Below are 23,671 nucleotides of genomic sequence, written 5' to 3' on the forward strand. Positions count from 1 at the left end.
CAGAGCTATTTGATATATATATATATATATATATATATATATATATATATATATATATATATATATATATATATATATTATTAATGAAATACATACTCATTTATTGTATATATAGTAACGAAGTTTTTGAATATCATATACAGTACCTATGTATATATGTATACATATTTCCACATAATTATGCACACACACACACCCACTCACACACACACACACACACACACATATATATATATATATATATATATATATATATATATATATATATATATATATATATATATATATATACAGTATATATATGCGCGCGTGTGTGTGTGTGTGTGTGTAATACTTATATACATGCGTGTGCACGCATGTTAGTGTTCTTGTAGTATAGATAATGTACTAAAGCACATAGAGGTATGTTTATCTTTGCATGGATATTTACCTATTTGTGTAAGCATGAATGTTTATGTAACTGCCTACTCATACATAAGAGAGAGAGAGAGAGAGAGAGAGAGAGAGAGAGAGAGAGAGAGAGAGAGAGAGAGAGAGAGAGAGAGAGAGAGGGTGGTAAAAACCTGTATGAAAATACTACCTTGATTTAAAAGAAAATTGCAAAGTATATCTTTTAACTAGATATTTTCAATGCCGGAATCAAATGAAACATACATAATACATAAAAATGTACACATATGAGGATGTGAATGAATTAATGTCTCTAGTGTTTGGCAGTATTTGTATGACTATATGCCTATAACCACATTTAAATAACATATGTAATACGTACACATATGTATACATACTTATGTCATCTATATATATATATATATATATATATATATATATATATATATATATATATATATATATATATATATATATATATATATATATATATATATATATATATATATATATATATATATATATATATATATATATATATATGTGTGTGTGTGTGTGTGTATACATACTGTATATATATATATATATATATATATATATATATATATATATATATATATATATATATATATATATATATATAGACAAATAAATAAATAAATAAATTATATGAATTTGTATATGCCAATACAGTATAATGTTCTTGTATCATGTTATAATAAACATATATACATATTCTTGATTTGATAAGCAAGGTTATAAAAGGTTTTGGAGTCTACTGCTCAAAGCATCTGACGTCTATTCAGCAACTTGAATCGTTTGTTGTAAACAGGGCATTCTGAAAGAATTACTTCATGGCCTTACCAATGCCATCTCTTGGAATTATCAGGGTATTCAAGTGGTTGAATGAGCTGCTTTGCCTGACAGTAAGTCCTTTATGCACATTCTGTTAGCATTATAATACATCAATTCATAAATTTTTTCAACGGCCTTCGGTCCAATGCATGCGTACAAGCTTGACCGAAAGGTTAAATAAGAAAATCTTACTAATGACAGTAAGTAGGCTTGAAAAGAATGGTCAGATTAAATGCGAAAAAAATGTGCTCCTCTTATGTTTATTTATTTTAAAACAGTCATTGTTTAAGCTCACCCCAAACCTTTTGTAATATCACATTTACATTAATTATTTCTAGCATATACAATAGATCAATAAATTGCTTTACATGCCTGTCATCTTATAATCAAAAGTCTAAGGTACATGGCCTCTACTTTTGAGATATGCAGCAATATTCTTCTATTTGTATCTAAAGCCTACACATTATAATTGGAACCACGTGACTGGTTGGTAACGGTTTCAAGATTCCTATGATTAATAACATTAATTTTTCGTCTGTGTGGATAAGGGTTAAGTCTAAAACTCTTGTAAAATTTACGAAAACGCTCATGCTGGTAAAACATTTCTTCTAATACAGAAATATATTGAAACATGATATGAAGTATTTAAATTCAAGAGCTCCCGTGGAACAAAATGAAATAAGAGCATTCGACCAGGTTAGGCAACGTTTTTTTTTTCACTTGAACAGGTAAGCAATATTATTGAAATCGATTGAATTTTTTTTTTAATTCCAGTATAAAAGGGTGGAATCAGCATCGAACCATTAACACGTCCGATCACGGTTCCTCTACTCAGTCTTAGTTATACACATGCACACATCAAAATACGCAGCCCAATGGAGCCTGTTGGCAGAATTAAAGCTAAAAAATTGTCGCTCTTACTTAACAATTTATGGAATTGGCATTGGTCACTTAAGAAACAGTCTCTGATCACTTATAAAGTAGAATGCATCATTGCCAAAAGAGAATGCACTGGTTACAACTAAAAATGCAACAATAAAAATCCAAGAATTAAGGTCATCATAATCAATCAATCATCTATGTCATACCCTCACCTCATCCAATTAATGAGTTTATTTGTAACTTCAAAAGAATTACTGTCTGGATTAGTAATTGCTACATGCTGTAATTACTGAGAAATAAATGTATTATTTAACAATTTCATTAATATATGTAATGATTTATCAATAAATCTTTAATGGCAAAACAAGAGTTATTCATTAATGCTGACTGATATCAGGGCAATAATTATCATAAAAAAGACTGAACAAATATTTGCTGAGTTCAACACTAGGGAGAAATCTGTAATCGACTCCCTTTCTTGTTTAGGAAACTGTCAGAGGCATACTTCATTGATAAAAAAGAACTTGAACCAAGAAAGTGAATGGCTGAGGACGTGGTCTCCAGCTTAAATAGTTTCATCGAAGAGTAAGTATATGAGTAACAACTTGGCTCTGACTGATTCATGATAAAAGAAAGAAAGGAAATGGATACGCAATTTTAAAACTAATTTGTTAATAATCTTGCATCCCTAAGCTACTATCTTTCTATTTCTATAATAGTAAAGCAATGAGATAGATTTACTTTTAGAACAGCTCTAAAATAATTCCAAATGACTTAGTTTAGAAGCCCATATTTTAAATTCAGCTAAACAAATATAAATCAACTTTAAAACTAAAAAAGAGCACAAAATAAAAGAAGTGATAGGAAAACTAATGTTCACCTCTCCTTATATGTCTATTCTGGAAAATTTCCTCTGAAGCCCTCATATACATATAAATACTATATATACACACATATATATATATATATATATATATATATATATATATATATATATATATATATATATATATATATATATATATATATATATATATATATATATATATATATATATATATATATATATATATATATCTGCAAGTATTAATGTATATACATACATCTGATAATAAGTGAATTACAACACTCAAATTTCCTACCGTCTGAATCTTTCTTATCTTCTTTGTCCTCGAGGTCTAGATCTTCTGCATGAGTTATCCATTCCAAGTAACCTCGAAGGTCTTCTTCTATTTGCTGCTTCTCCCGGAGCTTTCTGAAGTCTCCGCGAGCTTTAGCTTTTTCCCTTTCCTTTGAGAACTCTCTATTAAAGGATACATACAGCTATGGTTAGTAAAGTTCTAAGATCAACAGACTAATTCTTCCACCCAGTTAAGACTCTCATGAGACTGAAAACACACTGAAAATGATCTGTAAATGGCACAAGTACAACTACTGCGATCACCGAGGTCTTCTGTGTATTTCCAGCCTTCAACACACACTACTCATACCTGGAAGTTAGAACAATAATAATCGGGTGCATGTAGCGTAGAAAATAACAAGCTTCTTTGGAAGACTTGTCTCATTAATGCTCCAGATGATGAGAGATAAATATCATCTTCATGCAATTTTAACGTTGTTCTAACTCTCAGATGTCACGGCGTAAGTGAGAACCACTATTAAATAAGGTATCATATTAGTGACATGGAAGAAGAGGATAGTCATTTAGGTTTTGGGGTAATAATTCTCTCAGCCACTTTCTCTCTCTCTCTCCTTAGTTTCGTTGGTTCCATCCTGCAACGACTGCTGCTACTGTTGCCTTGCAGTGGGGCTGGGGGCCAACTGGAAATAATTATAGCTGCCAAAACCTAGCTAAAGCTAAAGCTAACTAAACATGAATGGTTAGTGTTAGTGTTAGTGTCAGTCCAAAAAGGATCTAAGCGACTATCTCATTACCATCCTGCTCCTTCTTGTCATCGCCTTCCATCTCTATATCTTCTGCTGCTGTTATCCACTCGAGATAACCTCTCAAGTCCTCCTCAATCTGCTGCTTTTTTCGGAGCTTCATGAAGTCTCCTCTTGCCTGAGCTTTCTCTCTTTCTTTGGAGAACTCTCTGTCATGGGGCCAAATAATAGACTGATCACACATATCCAAAAGCACATAGCATTCAAATCTCTTAGATACCCCATTGCCTCAGTGCTGTAAATAGGAAATTCACTTTTCAAAATATTTTTGTAACTGCTTTAAGAAGCTATGTAAACATTGTGATTCTTGTCAGGGACATCTGGGGCTTGATTAATAATTTCCTTAAGGTTTTGAGAAAGTATTCAAATGTAATAACCTTGTTAATAATTTATTCGCATTTAGTAGGAGAGATTCTAAGTCATATTCTAAATATCCAGATCTATACTCATTACATGTGTTCAATATTTGCTCGGAAGATGGCGGGAACTTAACCAGGAAATCATGAACATTTCCAATTTTTTTTGCAGGTTTTCAAAATTACATTAGAAATTTGTGTTCACTTGTATCTATCTATCATCATTGCAAAGTCAATGTCCTTAACAGAAACATTAAAATAAAATAAAACATTTTTTTCCGAGCATACATAACTTTGCATACAGTCATGTATTAAGTAAACAGGATACATCCATTGAAAAGAAAAACCTTTAGATACACAAAATCTAAGAACATGAACGTCCAATGGAAGTAAAAACACGAATACTATTGAATTAAATCAGAAAGAAATTTGCTAGAATATAATTACAAGAATAAAATCGGAATTAAAATAATTATCGGTAGAAAAAATAAAATAGAAATATAATGAAAAAAATTCTAAAATGTACTATTATCTACAATATTTTTAATGTGTCCATAGGAAACTACACTCCCAAAGAACGACATTCCCTAGAAAAAGGTACAGTTTCGGAATATTTGACAGGCGGCATATTTTTTAAATAAGGAAACCAAAAATAAGTTTATTTACGAAGGCTGATCTTGATTTCATGAAATTGTTGAATGTTCTGATACAATGCTTGTGTGATGTTTTAACTTTCTTTTCGACAAGCCTCATGTAACCTCTGCTAGATCCAATATAATTATAAATAGAAATAAATTCGAAGCATTCAAGATATTCCATTATCTAATCAAATTCTTTGAACACTTTTTTTTTGCACCACAATAATTAGATTGGAGTGATTGAGACCACAAAAAATGGATATAAGAATAATTAACAAAGCAAACTAGCAAGAATTATTTCTGAAACCAAAGCTAGATAATTGACGGGTGACTGCTATTTTCAATCATGTCTCGAAATACTTCTCGAACTTACTGTATTATCAATTTTACCATTTGCAGTAGATAATGAGTTTGAGATTTGGATGAGTGCAGTTTTTAAATTTATTATTAAATGGCGCAGATTATCGTGAAAAAAAAATAAAACTCGAAGAAAACACTGTAAGGCTTGAAATAATGTTGTACTAAAATCTATGGGTTTGACTTTTTGTTAATGGCCGCGAACTTAAACTTACGTAATGAGAGCTGGAAGTATGTCAATGATAAATTTGCAAATAAAGGGCCATGCTTTTTAAAGTAACGAGTTTTTGTAGATCACGCGTAGAGTAACCTTTTTTTTTTTTTTGGAAATGAAATTGTGCTAGAATTGACTATAATGAATTTAGAAGTTTCGTTCTATTTCTAGTACTTTACGGTCATGCAAATAGCATCTGCTACAGATCATCACTATACACAACCAGTTTGAACTTGACACCTTTATAATGATGGTCTTATTATTCCTTTAGTATAGCCTATTCATAATGAGTAAAAAACTATTCAAGGGGAAAAAAATTCCGAAGCACTGGTACTTGAAAAGCGATGCTTTGAAAGATATAAAAACAAGGTGTGTCTCTGTTTCATAATTCTATCGTTCTATCTTTCTACACTTTCTATTTTTGCATCAAACATGCCTTCATGAATAACAGCAGATGGATTTCTTAGAGACGAAATGCATTAACATTGAATTCTTAGGTTATACAATACTGTACTTGTCAAAACAGTACTGCATAAAATATGATTTATTTTCATTTGCGCTAATGCTGGAATATAGCAACACATTTACCTATAAATTAACTTATTTAAAAGGTACGCATGCACTTGTGTATTCACATTTTCCCACTAAAGTATACAGAAATGCGTATGACTCACCCGCTGAGGACACCAAGAATAAGATTCATGACGAAGAATGCACCCAAGATAATCATCGAAACAAAAAATATCCATTGCCAGCTGTTTCCCATAGCATCTGCGATCTGAAATACAAGAACTTGTCATTCTCACATAACGCTAAAGCATTTTCATATGGAGGATTCCCTCCTGACATCAACCTTGAATTACTTTTAAGGTTTATAAAGTAAGCATTGTAATTCTAATTCTTATAGTGCACAGTTGCTGATGATACATGAATAAATTGCCGCTGAGGAGTGGAGTGTTAAAGTATGATTAGATACCCCGATACAAAGAATATAAACATAGAATAAGAAAACAAGGAAACAATCCTGCATAGTCCAAAACGTGACTCGTTTTTAAAGCCCATATCCTTCATTCTAATGATAAGGCCTCAGAAACCTCATTCCCACGCACAAAACAAACCAGAATAAATGGCTGTTGTCTAAGGGGCACGCTAAATGGTAATTATTCATTTCATGTTTCAAATTTCTTTGTTTCCTTTGGTCTAGTTGGAAAGTTTTTTATGTAGGCGATGCAACTAAGAATTGTGTTTGAACTGAGCAAAAATATGATGAAGTATCATAGGATGCAAACTGGATCAGGGAGTCAAAGTACATATCAAATAATTAAACTTACATAATACATCATATCCGTCCAGCCCTCCATAGTAATGCACTGAAACACAGTCAACATTGCGAGGCCGAAGTTGTCGAAGTTGGTAATGCCGAAATTGGGGCCTTCCCAGCCATCTTTGCATACAAAATACTGGCCGTCATGATTGAGGTTCGAACAGAGGAAACCGACCGAGTCGTTATCACACGGGTGAGGGTTCTCCATGCGGTTTCCTATAACGGATAATAGCATAACTCATTTGCTTTAATGATGAAGTGGATATTCTCTTTCGTACTATACTAAAATTTGGCGTTTTAAGGATAACAAATCTTAGAAGGAAGTTTCAATTTTAAATTTTACGTTAATTAGCTATTCATTTACAACAAGAATAAAGTAAAAGATAAAAGAAGGACTTACCTGTCTCATTGTTGTAACAAGTAAAATGAAGAGCGCCTGAGAATAACTCAAGACCGATAATAGCGTAGATGATGATAACAAACATGACAAGGAGGGCAATGTTGAGCAGAGGCACCATAGCTTTGAGGATGGAGTTGAGGACAACTTGCAGACCTTAGGGAAAAAAATCTCAAGTTTATTATTTCTTTATTTAATCGATGTACAGTGAAAGTATATTGATGTGTGATCAATAGTTGTTTTACATGGCCGATCAAAACTGATATCTTTTTCATAGTATAACTCCCCTATCTAAAATTATAGGTGAATTTCAAATCTCTCATATCTATTACCGGTATATTTATTAATTTAAACACTGTTCCAAAATCTACTTTTATAGAAAAATATGGTGTCCTTCGTAGATGGTATGAGAACAAAAGCCAAGGAGTTTCGCTCTAAACTAGAACTAGTAGTAATAATTTACTTTTGGAATTTGTAAAGCTGTAAATAAATAAAGTTATTGCCCATCTACACCAACAATTTTAGTTTTTACTCTTAACGTAAGTGACTGATCCATAATGCAATCATTCTCGATGATAAGCAGAGGTGAGTTAGCACTAAGGCCCCTCACATAAATATTTTTGTATTCTGAAGAAACTTTCTTTGAGAAAGGTATTCCTATTCCGAGTCTAGGACAACTACCCCCTATAGTAGAGGAAAGGTAGAAAATCAAATTGGAAAATAATCTAATGTTAGAGACAGGTATCCAGTGGTAATAGTTAGGTCATCTGGTGGTGCTATGGATAGGGTGGATGCCAGCTGAAATTTTCACTTCAATGGTCCATTTTAACTAGTTTTTGTCATACCATAATTTCCGAAGGTTGAACAATCAGAGACTTGTTTCTCTCAATATTTTATTTTATTTTTCCATGCTATTCATTCCACAAGTTTATCATATATAATTTTATTGCTAATGACGTGGACTACAAATTGACACTAAACATTTCTTTAAAAAAAAAACACCCATTATCGAGTTTTATTGGATGTCAAAAGTCAAATTACCAAGAATTGTTAATGTTTCTCGTACTTCCCAATGAACAGGCAAATCACTAATATGTAGAAAGATATGGTTCTAAATGCTTTTATCTCTCAATCTTCATACAGATGGGAAGTTTTTAGTGATGGAAAGTTTGCATAATTACGGTCTGGAACGAATCAGTGATGGATAAAAACCACTTTTTTTTTTCTTCAAGTCCACCAAAATTTGGAAAATAATCATTGTCATGTAGTTTCAATGTTGAGATGAATATTATCTATGCTTTCAGCATAGATAATATTCATCTCAACATTGAAACTACATGACAATGATTATTATTTCTTCTGGAATTGACTTCAATTCAATTCAATATTTTCTGCAATCTCAATACCACATCAGAAAAAATAAATGGAACACAAATATCACTCCATGTGCAAAACACAAATGACCTCAACTATGCATGAAACTATATGTATCATGGGTGCCGATATGTATATTGGTAAATGTTCCAAAATCTTCAATATCATCAATATTTCCTACAATCTAATCACAATTGTACAAAAAACAAAATGGAACACAAATACCACCTCTTATGTATAACACATATTCACCTCAACTACAGAGGAAACTAAACCTTCCCAGTCAAGAGTTTAAGCCTAATACAACATATATGATTCTACAAATCATCCTCACTGTCTTCCTCAGAACTGGTGCATGTCCCTCTACAAGTAAAACCATTGATACATTTCTTGTGCTCCACACGGAAACAGCTGCACATACCAATTAGCATGAACAGCTCACAAGTTCCTTGCAAGCAATTGGTAGAGGGTTCAACGTCATCAACTTTGGGATGAGGTTTCCACTAGTGTCTTTCATCCATCCATAGGTTTTTGGATCTGAGAGTTCCTGAACTGGGTTTAGTGATTGCAGACAAGGCATTGGTAGGTCGCTTGAAGTATAGACAGTTTTAATGCATCCTTTGTAAGTGGAAGGATATCAAGTGACTGCTTTCCTTGAAAGAAAAATCCAGTAGAGCTACTTCAATCTCAGTGGTAGCAGTGCCCTTTAAGTACAATTTACACACAATGTTCTTGGTGTCTTACATGAACAGATGATTGGCATTTTTGGGGCCCCTCTGGAGACATGTCGAGTCATTCATGAGAATATTCCACGCGATCTTCTTCCCTATACTGGCAAACTGACTGACTGAAACACACCCTGTCAAGGCATGGAATACAAGAATTGTCTGAATTTGATCACCTGGAAGTGCAATCTGATGGATGGGTATGAAGGAATGTTTGGATCTCAACCCTGTACTGAACCACACTTCTGGTGATAGGTTATTGCGTAGACCTCGGGCCAAAATCCAGACATGTGTGTCTCGGCATCACAAGATACCATTCTGGTATCTTTGTAGTATGGCATCTCTGGCATGTAAGATGATCCTAGTGTCAGCCTCTTCATGGTTTGAACTCAGGGAGTCAGTGCTCCTGCCTTTAAGAATCCATACTCTCGTCAAAGCATTGAAACCACCAGCAAGAACCAGTTCATATGTTGATTCTAGCTCCTTCTCTGCCATCTTTATAAGACCTCTGGAAAGGAACAATGCCAGGTCAGCTTTGCTAGCTAAGAAATTTAAGAAAGTGTTGAATTTTGAGGGTAGCCTCTTTATCCTTTGAACAGATGACATGTCTGATAGGATGGGGTTTTTTTCCAGCTCTTTTTTTCCCTTGTGACAGATTTGATGGATATCTCCTAATACCAAACGAAAACAATATCAACCCCGAGTACACTGGACCAAAGTGTTTAGGAACTCTGGAACGAAACTCATTGCTCAAGTCTCCAAACAGTTCTAATTTATGTTGCTTACCTATTGCTTGTATTAGTGCAGGGCCATCAATGATCAAACAAGTTTTTCTTGTACTCTTCAGAAGGTACTTTGATACTTCTGTGATCTTGGTCTGCAAATATTGAAGCTGGAGTTTCCCACTGGCAGCTGATAGGGCCCGTGGGAATAATAAAAGATCATGCTTTAGGCTGTTATTCTGGTCAATATCTCTCCTGCTCTGTGCTCCCACAAACAATCTCTGGATCAAATTCCTGTCAGATTTGAGTTGTTTCTCTTTGTATGCTCTGCTTGACTGGAGGTTAATTTAGTACATCCTGCTGATTGTGGAGTTTTGTTTCTTGACAGTAAAACATGAAAGTCAGTTGTTTTCTAAATAAGGCGTGTGGTAACAAAGTTTTCAACAAGGGATGCTCCTTTTTCACCAGCCTTGAAGAAGTCTTCTTTGATGGCATCTGGGGTGACATCCTTTGTGCCAAGGCACATCAGGTCTGAAGCCTGGCCCTTGTAATTTATGAAGACTTCTAGCCTCTGGAATTGTTTCAGGATTTTACATAGGTCTTCTCCCTCTCTTCTCATTTTTCTGGGCCTAATCTCCTGATGACACCATTCATCATCTATTCTCTGTCAACATTGATTCCAAGCATCTTGTGGACTGCCTCAGACAGCCATGATTTTTCGTTATAAATCAGGCACCACTTTACCTGTATCATGTTCCTCTTAGAAATTCTAATAACACCTCGGCTAATTTTGGATACTTTTATTAACACGTTACAGTATTTGGGAAACTGAAACCCGACAAAAATTCTTGGTTGAACTCTTGACTGTGAAGCGTCCCTTAAATAGATGATGGATTTCTGATGGGAGCTGGTGCATTGGGCCCAATCTTGCATAGTTTGTATGTGTGTAGACATCAAACCTAGGAAGCATCCTGGAAAATCAAATCAAATGTAGCTCCCAGTTGCCTTCTCTCTCTGCTCGTATTAAGTTCAGCAAGATGGTAACCACGTTTATATAATGGGACCAAAATTCTAATTGAGGTGATTGCAGTTTGTCACATTCAAATTTTTGAAAGGATTGTCTTGTTCGTGTTTGCCAATTCTTTGTTTCTGAAAAGCATCTATGCCATGATCTTTGAAGGCATTCAGAACTTTGAAGGCAAATGCCTGGCATTCTGATGAAGGCAACTTTTTACCGTTATTGTACCAAATTTCAACTTTGGACTAGAGAATTCGCCAAAGACCCTCCATAACAAGTTTATGCCCATGCACAGCTTTGTTTTATACATCTCCATCCATCATCTGCTATGCAGGGGTAACGCCAAAGACACAGCTTTCCACCCAAACCTTTTTCAAGCCAGATCCTTCCGGGAATTTGTCTGATGATCTTCATAAAATTCATGATGATGTGGAAGCTGCCTAATCGAAAGATGATATTTCTGAACTCTGCTTGTTTGCGCCATACTATTTTCTTGGGCTTGCAGTAAAAAGCTTAGTCAAAAGTCACCAGTTTGTATTGCTGCCGCATTGACTCATATACATCTTGAGAGACAATTGGTTTGACAACATTGGAAGGATAATCAGTGAATCTTGTTTTCTGTCAGTAGCTAAAATGTTTAGGCTTTTACCAAAATGGGTTTTCAGATCCTTTTTTTAGAGCTCTCAGAATATTTGAGTCAGGAGCATTCAAAAAGTCTGAACTACATGCACTGTCACTTGAGGACAGCAGTTTGATTTATGTATTCCTAACATTTTTTATTACAAATATATTTTCTGCTTTTAATTCAACATTGAGTTCTTTCATAGGTTCGTTTACGCACACAGGGTGAAACACATCGCTAGACACATTCTTTGTCCTAAGTTTGTCAAATTCGATTAAATCCGGCACTTCCACAATCCGAAATAGAGGGTTGTTTTTTAACTTTTAACCAAAACTATATATGAACATTTAATTTACGGATTTCAGCAGTGATAACAAGAGGATAATGAATTTTCTATCTCTCTGTCACTATGGGGATTATAGACGCTTTAGCTATCATTCGTTCATGTATTGTTGAAAACAACCTTTAAATCCCTAAGTGAAATACTTTCCCCAGAAACATATCTCTTGCCAGATTACTATGAGGATACGTACTGAGATCAACCATGCCGAAGAGGATGTCGACTGAAACTAGTTTTTAGAATGCACTTTTGAAATATGCATTACTGAACTTGGCATAAGCTTCCAAGAACAAACAATGCAGTTGAAAGATGGGGCAGGAGATTCTAACTTCTATTAAAAGAGCAAGTACTTCAACGAGTGCTTACATATTTACTTGTTTACTTGTTTTGGGTTTAAATCCAACCCTCCACTGAAGTCGAGTGAACTACTTCTCGGGCGGGTCCATATCAATCATCTAACGAAACATTTTCATTATAACTTATACAATTCCTTGATTGCAGCATCTTCCAAATCATATGATCTTGTGAAAAGTAATGTTTCTTCTTAAATATGACCCAACCATCTGCTAGTTTTGCAAAACAGTCATCTATAAAAATATTTAGATATTTCAGCCCTTATTATCACAGCAATTAAAGATTACGAAAACATAAATGTACACCAATATTTGCTTAAAATTGCATTTTAAATGATGATTTCACAGATATTGAATATTTCTTTGAATTTTTAAAAAATAAAATTTTAATAATTTCCTTAAGTATAGATTAAAAAAAAAATTAATGTTTCTAACTATGTCTTTTCATTTGTGTATATCTTCTGACTATTTTCATACAATGTTATTTAATATCATATGAAACTAAATTAAACAGAAATTAAGGATAACTAACAAGGCTATTTCCGATCTCATTTCCTAAAGAATGGGTTAAAAAAGTTTTGAATTCCTGAAGATCTTAAAATTTAATAATGGGACTAGAGAGTTTCTTCCCTATCTAGTTGTAACCGGAATATAACCAATTTTAGTCTGATCAATTTTATCTCACTGCATTGACTCTATTGGCAATTGGGGTTAATTGTCCTGATACCTGCTATTCCTGACCCACAATGAAAATCCCAGCTCCCTGGAGGACCCACGAGATTTGTTTGCCATATACACCCTCAAGTATTTGGCGACTCATACTTCATATCAGGTGTGATTTTTCATACTAACAATCAAAGAAGCTTTTGATTTAACACTTGTTCGTAAAATTTGTTGCAACATATCCTGGTTCCTAGCCTTAAGTGTTGCTATACTCAGAACAACCTTTTGTGCAATTCAGCTTCATTTATCCTCTTCATAATACATTAAACTGCCATTTATGATTCACGCCTTGATATGTTATTGAAAATGAGTAGGCAACTGAGCACAATTATGAATACATGGCAAAACTTCTGATATACTCTTTTCTATATCATCAATGTAGCCATTCAGGCTTTTCTACATATGTATTATTTACTGAAATAGATGACAATCTCTCTATTACAAGAAAATCGAACAAAGCGAAATGTATGTTGAATGATTAATATCATTCTGTTTCTGAAAAAAATGGTTATGAAATCGTGAACATGTGACTTGAGCAATGATTGAGAGAGAACCAAGACCAGGATCTGGTCAGCAGTAATGCTATCTAGAATAAGGAAAATAACCATTACTATTTCTAAAATTACAAATAAGGGTTTAACTCTCTTCTAATGGAAGGCTTTCGAGTAATGAAATCAGAGAGCAGTACGAACTGAATGTTCTTGAAACGAGACTTGCAAATATTTACTGCTATTTGTTATGAAAACAGAAATATTCAATATGAGTTATTCTTTACAGAAATATCAGTTTATGAAAATGTAAATATATTAAGTTATTCTTTACACAAATAATATATCTGGAGATGTCTATTCCGTCTACGTCATCATTTCTTTAGCTATGCTATAAAAACCGTTTTGGAGTAATTCTTTTCTTCTTTTATCTAGACCAAGCACCTCATTGTTTTCTCTAAGCCCCACCCCCTTATACAAGAACTGAAATGATGGGGGAAGTCATAATTGGCATCTTAAAGTGAGAAGAGAATATGAAGTCAAAACCAGATGAAAAAAAAATCGTACGTTGAGGAAAATCTAAAATTTATGTAAATTGAAACTTGTAGCATTGACTGTTTCAATTTATTTGGTTTCGTAGCATTGACTGTTTCAATTTATTTGGTTTCATAAGTTAAGTTTTCTTGATATTGGGATTGCCTTAAAATATGATACGTATTTTTCAGAATCTTGGAATTTGTTGCATATAATCCTAAATTTTTTTCTTTCTAAGAAAATAAGACAAGTAAAGGGAAATTTATCTACGGAACTTCAAGAATATGAAAAGAAATATAATTATAACATTTTCTACGTTATACTTAAACAGAGATTCAATCAAACAACTTGAAAATGATTTAGGGCGAAACAAATTCATGTCAATGCATATACTGTACTTTGTATTTACAGCTTTTACAAATCCCAGCGGGAATAGACGCCTGAAACATTTTGCGGACGGGTAGCAGAGAAGGGATCTTGAAAACTAATAGGTAGTTTCTAATCTAAGGTATCCTAAACTTTATAAATCGGACAGTAATGAACAAAGTTCAGTGTTTCCCAACAACCCATCGTCGCAAGCCATTTTTATTCGGAGTTTTCTATTTTTCCAGTGATGCAGTCAATTCTGCCAGCCATTGGATTTCTTTTCCCTGCAAGGTTTAACGATGGTTAGACGCATTTACATCATAGAGACCATCACCAATGGGGAAATAGTATTTCCAATAGGTTATCTCAAATTGAGAACCTAATGCCATTAGTTATCTTTTTTCACCAGGGAAGTTTGGCGTAAAGATTCACATTTTATTTGGTACTGCCTTGCCGTATTTCAGATGTTAACTTCTTTCTCCGATGAAAGACTTGGGTTAGCATTCGGTTCTATAAATGTAAGTTGACCTGTTCTATGTCGTAGAAAAACTAATCTTATTAAGATGCATTTTAGAGAGAGAGAGAGAGAGAGAGAGAGAGAGAGAGAGAGAGAGAGAGAGAGAGAGAGAGAGAGAGAGAGAGAGAGAGCACCAAAATGATGGATCAGAATACGGATAGTATGGTATTTTGGTAGAACGATTAGTAAATAAGCAAGTTGTGAAGCTCAAGAAATCCTCACAAAAGTTAGTTTTATGAAAAAGTAGCCCTCTATTTCAAGAAGGGAGCTACGAAGAATAAAAATTAGTTCTGGCTTGATAGTAACCATGAATACAGATAGCTGAGAACAATCATGTATGGTTCCCTGGACGGAGATATCAAAATGAACGAGATGAGATCAAGAAAAGAAAAAAAAGAATGATACATAATATCCCATAAATAGATGTTGATCAACCGATCAATCTATGGATACCACTTCCTGGATCTTTAATACGCGTCAGGGTTGTAACACTCAAGAAGGGTTTCATGTTATTTGTTAATTTTTGTGTTTTTATTGGCATTATCGTCTAACTTAGCTTTTGTTTATACAATGGTAAGTTATCCAAGTTGTAACTCAAGTCCATGTTCATGCTCATCTTCCTTGATCGAATTTTTATACAAGAGAAGATCATATTGTTTGAGCATAACTTTATTGATACCTCTAAATAGTCAAATTTTCCTTGACCACGAAGTATTTTTTTCTGAATGAAAATCATCAAATACTTTTTAGAAACAAGCCTGTTGTCCTGACCTCCTTGCAGTTTATGTTATATGGAAGTTAAACAGTAAAACAGTGTACGAAAAGACGTTTAGATGTTTTGCTTACACACTATTACAACAATAAAAGTAATACAAATAATGAATTACTGAGTTCGACGAAATGAAAACATACTTACTTGGCACACCAGACACAAGCCTGAGGGGACGCAAGACTCGAAAAGCTCGAAGAGCTTTGACATCGAATCCTGCTTCCCCGCCCTCCCCCTTCATCAGGACATCTAGGGCACCACTGATCAAACTGTGGGGAAAAGACAGATTTAGATAAACCCTGACTGAGTGAATCATAGGACGTTCTGGTTTAAGAAATAAAGCTGTCGGGTATATTACAAGGTTAATAAAAGAACAGTGACTTAAGGTGAGACACACTTGATTATCCAAGCCACAATATCATTAAGTTTGTATCAATATATCATATTAATGAAAACTTATTTAAAAATTCATCATCATTTACAATGAAAATAAAGGAAAAAATATGAAGGTATTTGTGACTGCCTTGAAGATGGGGATATAGAGGAAGATGCCAAGAGCAAAAAAAAAAAAAAAATATAAATTCGGGCATTTTTTTCCTACAATATGGACGAATTATGCAGGGTTTTATTTGAAAATAATCCACATAAAATGAGAAAAATCAAGGCATTATGATAGAAGCTTTGGGGCAATTTTAGATCGGTTCATAAACTAAAAAATAGTGATTACATAAAAAGATTCAGCAATTACACAATAAATGAATGATTTTTTTATGACAATTTGTAAATAAATTCATGGAATAGTTGATGTACTTGAATTATCCACTGAAGAACCATTTTAAATAAATATCAAAAGAACTCTGTGCTTGATCTTAGGTCTATCCTGATTTGTGTTTTGGTATGAATTCTCTAAACATCATTATAATTTAATATTTCATGCTATTTTAGGGAAGACCTTGATATATCATGAATCTTAGCTACTATATTTAACTGAATAAATTCAATAAGATATTTTGGTTGTTGAAGAATATTGATCATCAACATCTTTATCTTAAACTCTAATGTCAGCCTCAATGCCATAAACATATAAGATTTTTAGTTGAATGTAATTTCTTGTCGCTCTGAAGGGACTGGCCATGCTTACAGTGAAACATACTACCAACGATGACAGTTAATCACGAACATGTATTGGATCACGTTACTTCGGGGATTCTTATCTTCTGCTCATGAAATGGCTAGAATTTTATGAATGATATACCATCAAAGGCACCTACATCACTGTAAAAGTTTAATTCTTACTCTTGTAGATGTCGAAAAGGATCCTATACTTTTGCTATCCATTAATTGCCGTTTAGGCAATAGTAGTTTTTATGGAAATATTTAATATGATTATTTTACTTACCCGATGACGACGATTAGGAAATCGAGTGAATTCCATACGCTTCGTATGTACGCTCCTTGATGGAACGCGAAACCGTACGCTATGATCTTCATCATGCATTCTAGCGTGAAGATTACCATGAAAATAACTTCGATTTGTTCCTGCGGAGAAAAAAAAAACAATATTAATGCTCTATTCTTCGGAAAAACTAATCTTATTAAGATGCATTATAGAGAGAGAGAGAGAGAGAGAGAGAGAGAGAGAGAGAGAGAGAGAGAGAGAGAGAGAGAGAGAGAGAGAGAGAGAGAGAGAGAGAGTCATTAAAATAACTGCTAGGTATGAATGCAGCTTTTGAGCCCACTCCTTCGGGAAGCTATCCGCTCCATACATTATTTCGCTGTTGGAAGAAAAAAAACATAGGATGTTACCTTGTAATTTTCCATGAAACGAATAAAAGTAAAAATTCTTTTTAGAATTTGCAATTATCAACCAAGGAGACAAAACCATATCCTTACGGCAATTTGCTTACGTCAAAAATGCTGTCATTAACATTCTTATGACGGAGGCAAAAGGAAAATGATACTATAAAGAAATCGACAAAATGCCTTCAGTTTCTATATGTACTACTGATTTACCGATGCTACTTTATTCCTATTCTCATCGGCTTAGTTAAAGTAATATTATTTTTTTATGATCCAAGTAATTGTTTATTTTGCGGGTTCAATAGCCTGATTCATAGGGATTTCCCTGATCTTTGTAATTATCATATTTTTAGTTATTGTAGTTATTTAATGCTATTTTCCTATATCCTGTGATTTATCTTTTGTCCTCTCATGAGTACAATTTTCATAAACTGCAGATGTCACACTCACCGTCGAACTTTCTGTTACTTCCATAATCCGTTTATATCCCTTTGCGACAGTTTGACAGCGATTATTATTATTATTATTATTATTATTATTATTATTATTATTATTATTATTATTAATAGCCAAGCTACAACCCTAGTTGGAAAAGCACAAGGGCTCCAACAGGGAAAAATAGCCCAGTGAGGAAAGGAAATAAGGAAATTAATAAATGATGAGAATAAATTAACAAAATATCATTCTAAAAACAGTAACAGCGTCAAAACAGATATGTCCTATATAAACTATTAACAACGTCAAAAACAGATATGTCATATATAAACAATAAAAAGTCTCATGTCCGCCTGGTCAACATAAAAACATTTGCTCCAACTTTGAACTTTTGAAGTTCTACTGATTCAACTACCCGATTAGGAAGATCATTCCACAACTTGGTAACAGCTGGAATGTAGTATTGAGCCTCATGATGGAGAAGGTCTGGCTCTTAGAATTAACTGCCTGCCTAGTATTACGAACAGGATAGAATTGTCCGGGGAGATCTGAATGTAAAGGATGGTCAGAGTTATGAAAAATCTTATGCAACATGTATAATGAACTAATTGAACGACGGTGCCAAAGATTAATATCTAGATCAGGAATAAGAAATTTAATAGACCGCAAGTTTCTGTCCAACAAATTAAGATGAGAATCAGTAGCTGAACACCAGACAGGAGAACAATACTCAAAACAAGGTAGAATGAAAGAATTAAAACACTTCTTCAGAATAGATTGATCACCGAAAATCTTGTAAGACTTTCTCAATAAGCCAATTTTTTTTTGCAATTGAAGAAGACACAGATCTAATGTGTTTCTCAAAAGTAAATTTGCTGTCGAGAATCACACCTAAAATTTTAAAACAGTCATACAAGTTTAAAGAAACATTATCAATACTGAGATCTGGATGTAGAGGAGTCACCGTCCTTGACCTACTTACAATCATATTTTGAGTTTTGTTAGGATTCAACTTCATACCCCATATTTGCCCCATACACTAATTTTAGCTATATCTCTATTAAGGGATTCACCAACCCCAGATCTACATTCAGGGGATGAAATTGGTGCAAAGAGAGTAGCATCATCTGCATATGCAACAAGCTTGTTTTCTAGGCTAAACCACATGTCACGTGTATATAGTATGAAAAGTAATGGGCCAAGAACACTACCCTGTGGAACACCGGATATCACATTCCTATGCTCACTATGGTGCCCATCAACAACAACTCTTTGAGATCTATTACTTAAAAAAATAAAAAATAATGCTGAGAAACGACCCACCCACTCCCAACTGTTTTAGTTTGAAAACAAGGGCCTCATGATTACTACGTTCAAAGGCAGCACTAAACTCAAGGCCAATCATACGAACTTCCTGACCACAATCAACGAATTTCTGTACAGCATTGGAGATTGTAAGAAGGGCATCACATGCTCAAAGGCCTTTACGAAAACCAAATTGCAAACAAGGGAGTAGATGATTACCTTCAGCAAACCTATTAAGACGTTTTGCCAGGAGACGTTCAAAAACTTTAGATAATATGGGAGATATGGAAATTGGGCGGTAATCAGTGGGACTTGAGCTACCACAAATACATTTACATAGAGGAGTAAAATTACCAATTCTCCAACAAGTGCTAAAAGCTCCTCTTCTTGCTAACTTGCGCAAAATAACGATAACTTTGTAGCTAAGAAATCTGCTGTCTTTATCAAAAACAAAGGAAAAATACCATTTGGGTCTAGACCTCCATAAGAATCAAGGTCCATCAACAGAATTTAATAGTATGCACTTCAATGGTTTTAGTCTCATTCGCCAACAGGATTTGAAATATATGATGGATTCTTTTACCACTCGTGCACATAGAAAATGCAATTCATACAGTAAATATAACAGGAAAACACCCATACACGAAGACACACGGCAGCACACAGTTATGTAAATGAGCGTGTATATATATATATATATATATATATATATATATATATATATATATATATATATATATATATATTACATTCAGTAATACATAAAATATTTACAAAGACCCTATTAGACGTAAGACAGATATGCTTTAATCAACCAAGAAAAAAAGGCAGGATTTGGAAGCAGGTATTCAACAACTAACCATACTCATGTGATTAAATCAGGTAATGAAAAAATCAACAGAATATTAACAAACCAATATGTGTGGCCTTTATCGATCAAAGGAAAGCTTTTGATTCTGTTAAATCTTCCGCATTAATGAAAACCCTTCAAAGGCAGCAGTATATGAATCTGATGTTAGAACACTTGAAGTACAGGATATACAGCAATTCTAAAACTACATAAATACAACGGGAAAACCAAATTTGAGAAAGCAGTTGGAAATGGAGAACCCATCTCTCCTATATTATTCACAGCAGGCCTAGAAGAAGTTAAAAACTTAAATTGGGAAACGGTAGAACCTTAATAACTTTAGATATGGAGATGGCATAGTTATGTTTAGTGAATCATAGGAGGAATTGCAAAATATGATAGAAGACTTAAATAAAAATGGCAGAAATGTAGGACTAAAGGAATATGAGTAAAACTAAGATAATATTCAATGGACGAATCTCAAGAGATTATACGTGGGACATAGAGTAGGTGTTTCCCAGGACATGAGATCGAAATTAAAAGAACGATAAGCATAAGATAAACAAATTTTGGTAAACAAAATGAGATTATGAAAAATAAAATGACACTTACTTTAAGGAGAAAAGTATTCAATCAGATGGTCCTATCAGCATTAACTTATTCATCAGAAACTTAAAGTCCTACTAAAGCTTTAGAACATAAGCTAGTTACAACTCAAAGAGCTATGGAAAGAATAATGATGGGAATAACACTAGAAGACATAAAAAGAGCAACAATTATTCGAGAGCAAACTAAACCAAAACTAAAAGTAACGGACATTGACAGGATATATGATGAAAAAGACAGCCAATAGATGAACATTAAGAATAAAAGAAAGGGTCCATAGAGATTGCGAGAGAGGCAGGGGGAAGGAGAGAAGACGATGGATTGGCGAGGTAAGAAAATTTGCGAGTATAGTTTGGCATAGACAAACCATAAACGTGTCTCATTTCTTCGTCCTGCAATGGAGTAGTAACAACTGAAGATATATATATATATATATATATATATATATATATATATATATACAGTATATATATACATATATATATACAAATACATATATATATGTATATATATATATATATATACATATATGTATATATATATACAATATATATATATATATATATATATACAGAGTATATAGTGTTTGTGTATATATACATATATATATATATATATATATATATATATATATATATATATGTATATATGTATATATATATATATATATATATATATATATATATATGTATAAGTACATATATATATATATATATATATATATATATATATATATATATATACAGTACATAGTATATATATATATATATATATGTATATATATACATATATAAATATATATATATGTATATATATATACAGTACATAGTATATATATACATACATATATATATATATATATATATATATAACTGTAATATGCATATACATATAAATGTGATCTTTTTAAAGGAGTGAAATACCAGAAGATACAAAAGAGTGACATATCAAAGGAGATTTAGGTGCTAATATGATTTTGCTCTTAACAATGATTGCTTATAGTCTGTGATAAGATGACTTACACACATGAACATAAAAATAGGATTCAAATATAGCCTAAAGACATTAAAACTTTATTTTTTTAAATATAAAAGTAGATAAAAAATCAACGTTTATTAATTTCATCATTAAATATTTAAAATATCTAAAACACTTATTTTTGAAATGTACAAGTAGATTAAAAAAAAAGTCTAGACATTCATCAATTCAACGTCATTATGATGACTATTGCGATGAATAGGTTGGTTCATAGCTGATGTACTTGGCAGATGAACAGCATCGTTTATATTTAATCTATGACGGCCTACCAACATAATTGCTGTTGGTGTAGAATTAGTAGATCTAATTTTACCTTTGAGCTCATCTAGCGTTCGTATTAATTTCTCTCTTCCTGCAATAGGTGCATGATTATGTAAATTTCCATATGGATATCCAGTCACCGTGTTAATTGAAATGATGAACTCCACAGAGAATTACAGAACCACTACAACTTTTGTCTTCACACCGGAAGTAATGATTCTGGTTTCGGCGTTGCTGGTGTCGATGTATGTGATCCCAAAAGGATATTTAGTCTTTACCTTTATGTAATTTGACAAATCTGTATTCCTCCATTATGGGTACCATGATAAAAAACTAAAACTTATCTATTAACAGTTATATTTAAGTAACGGCTACGCCTATAATTGTATCTATAAGTATCATTAAATCAACTGCCACTGAAACAGTTACATGTTATGGTATGTCACTCTTTTATTACACGCCATGTATGTATGTATGTATGTATATATACATACATACATACATTCATATATATACATATATATATATATATACATATATATATATATATATATATATATGTACATATATATATATATATATATATATATATATAGTGTAATATATATATATATATATATATATGTATATATATAATATATATATATATATATATATATATATATATATATATATATATACATATACACACACATATATATTCATATATGATAGATAGATGAATGAATATTTGATATTGGGCTGTTTACCATGACAAATACTCCAGCGAAATGGAACAAAACGGTCACTGTTCATTTACCAGTTTAAGTGCTGCATGGTGGAAGAACTATTCAGGAACCAAAGCCCACTCAACGTTAGTCAATTCTCATACCTACGCATAAGAAACATCAGCATCTTGTCAAATCCCTCTACACATATTGTAGTATTGCACGAAATCATGCACTATCTGGATATCAAGGACTTCCCTTTCCAATGTGTCTTTTACCTTTTACTCCATCTATACAAGCCTTTCTAGAATTTACTCTCCTACTAGATGGTTCACATACTGTACATGCATTCACACGCACGCACCCACACATTCAAGTGTGTAAGTGCGTTAGAAAGCACATAATTTTCATTACCATAGATTTATAATACACATCCAAAAACTTTTAGGCTATGATGATCACCTGCTATGTAGCCTAAGACCTCCAAAATTTGATCATAAATATAATGAAATCCTCCGGAATTTCAAAAGATCCAAAAGGGAAGAAAGGAATCATTCGCGAGGACTGAGGCTTTTGATGGGGTGGAGGGCAGGACACACGGGTCCTGTGGCTATGAAATGTATCTGAATTGCATCGCTCTGATGGAGCAGATGATGGAAAGCAATATGGCATCTGGGGTCTATGCCGCTCAGGAAGAGGAGCTCAAAAGAAAATAGATGAATAGCTGAGCAAGGATATTTTACTTATAAAGAGGATCCTAG

General features: G+C 33.1%; 1 protein-coding gene across 8 annotated transcripts in view; it reads right to left on the reverse strand.

The window, feature by feature from the left end:
- The window catches only part of LOC137645738 (muscle calcium channel subunit alpha-1-like), a 1,524,573-nt gene that overhangs the window by 280,143 nt on the left and 1,220,759 nt on the right, over positions 1–23,671 (reverse strand). For 7 of the 8 annotated variants that reach the window (XM_068378633.1, XM_068378634.1, XM_068378628.1 and 4 more), the window contains 6 exons: positions 17,308–17,447; positions 16,056–16,177; positions 7,361–7,513; positions 6,968–7,176; positions 6,311–6,414; positions 3,270–3,430 (listed from right to left, as the gene is read on the reverse strand). In XM_068378633.1, coding sequence (XP_068234734.1) covers positions 3,270–3,430; positions 6,311–6,414; positions 6,968–7,176; positions 7,361–7,513; positions 16,056–16,177; positions 17,308–17,447 — 889 coding nt within the window. Of the gene's footprint in view, positions 1–3,269; positions 3,431–4,062; positions 4,221–6,310; positions 6,415–6,967; positions 7,177–7,360; positions 7,514–16,055; positions 16,178–17,307; positions 17,448–23,671 lie in introns of all 8 variants that reach the window. The other variant, XM_068378636.1, reaches the window with a different exon arrangement.

This window comes from Palaemon carinicauda, chromosome 8, assembly GCF_036898095.1.
Source record: "Palaemon carinicauda isolate YSFRI2023 chromosome 8, ASM3689809v2, whole genome shotgun sequence".
Lineage (NCBI taxonomy): Eukaryota > Metazoa > Arthropoda > Malacostraca > Decapoda > Palaemonidae > Palaemon > Palaemon carinicauda.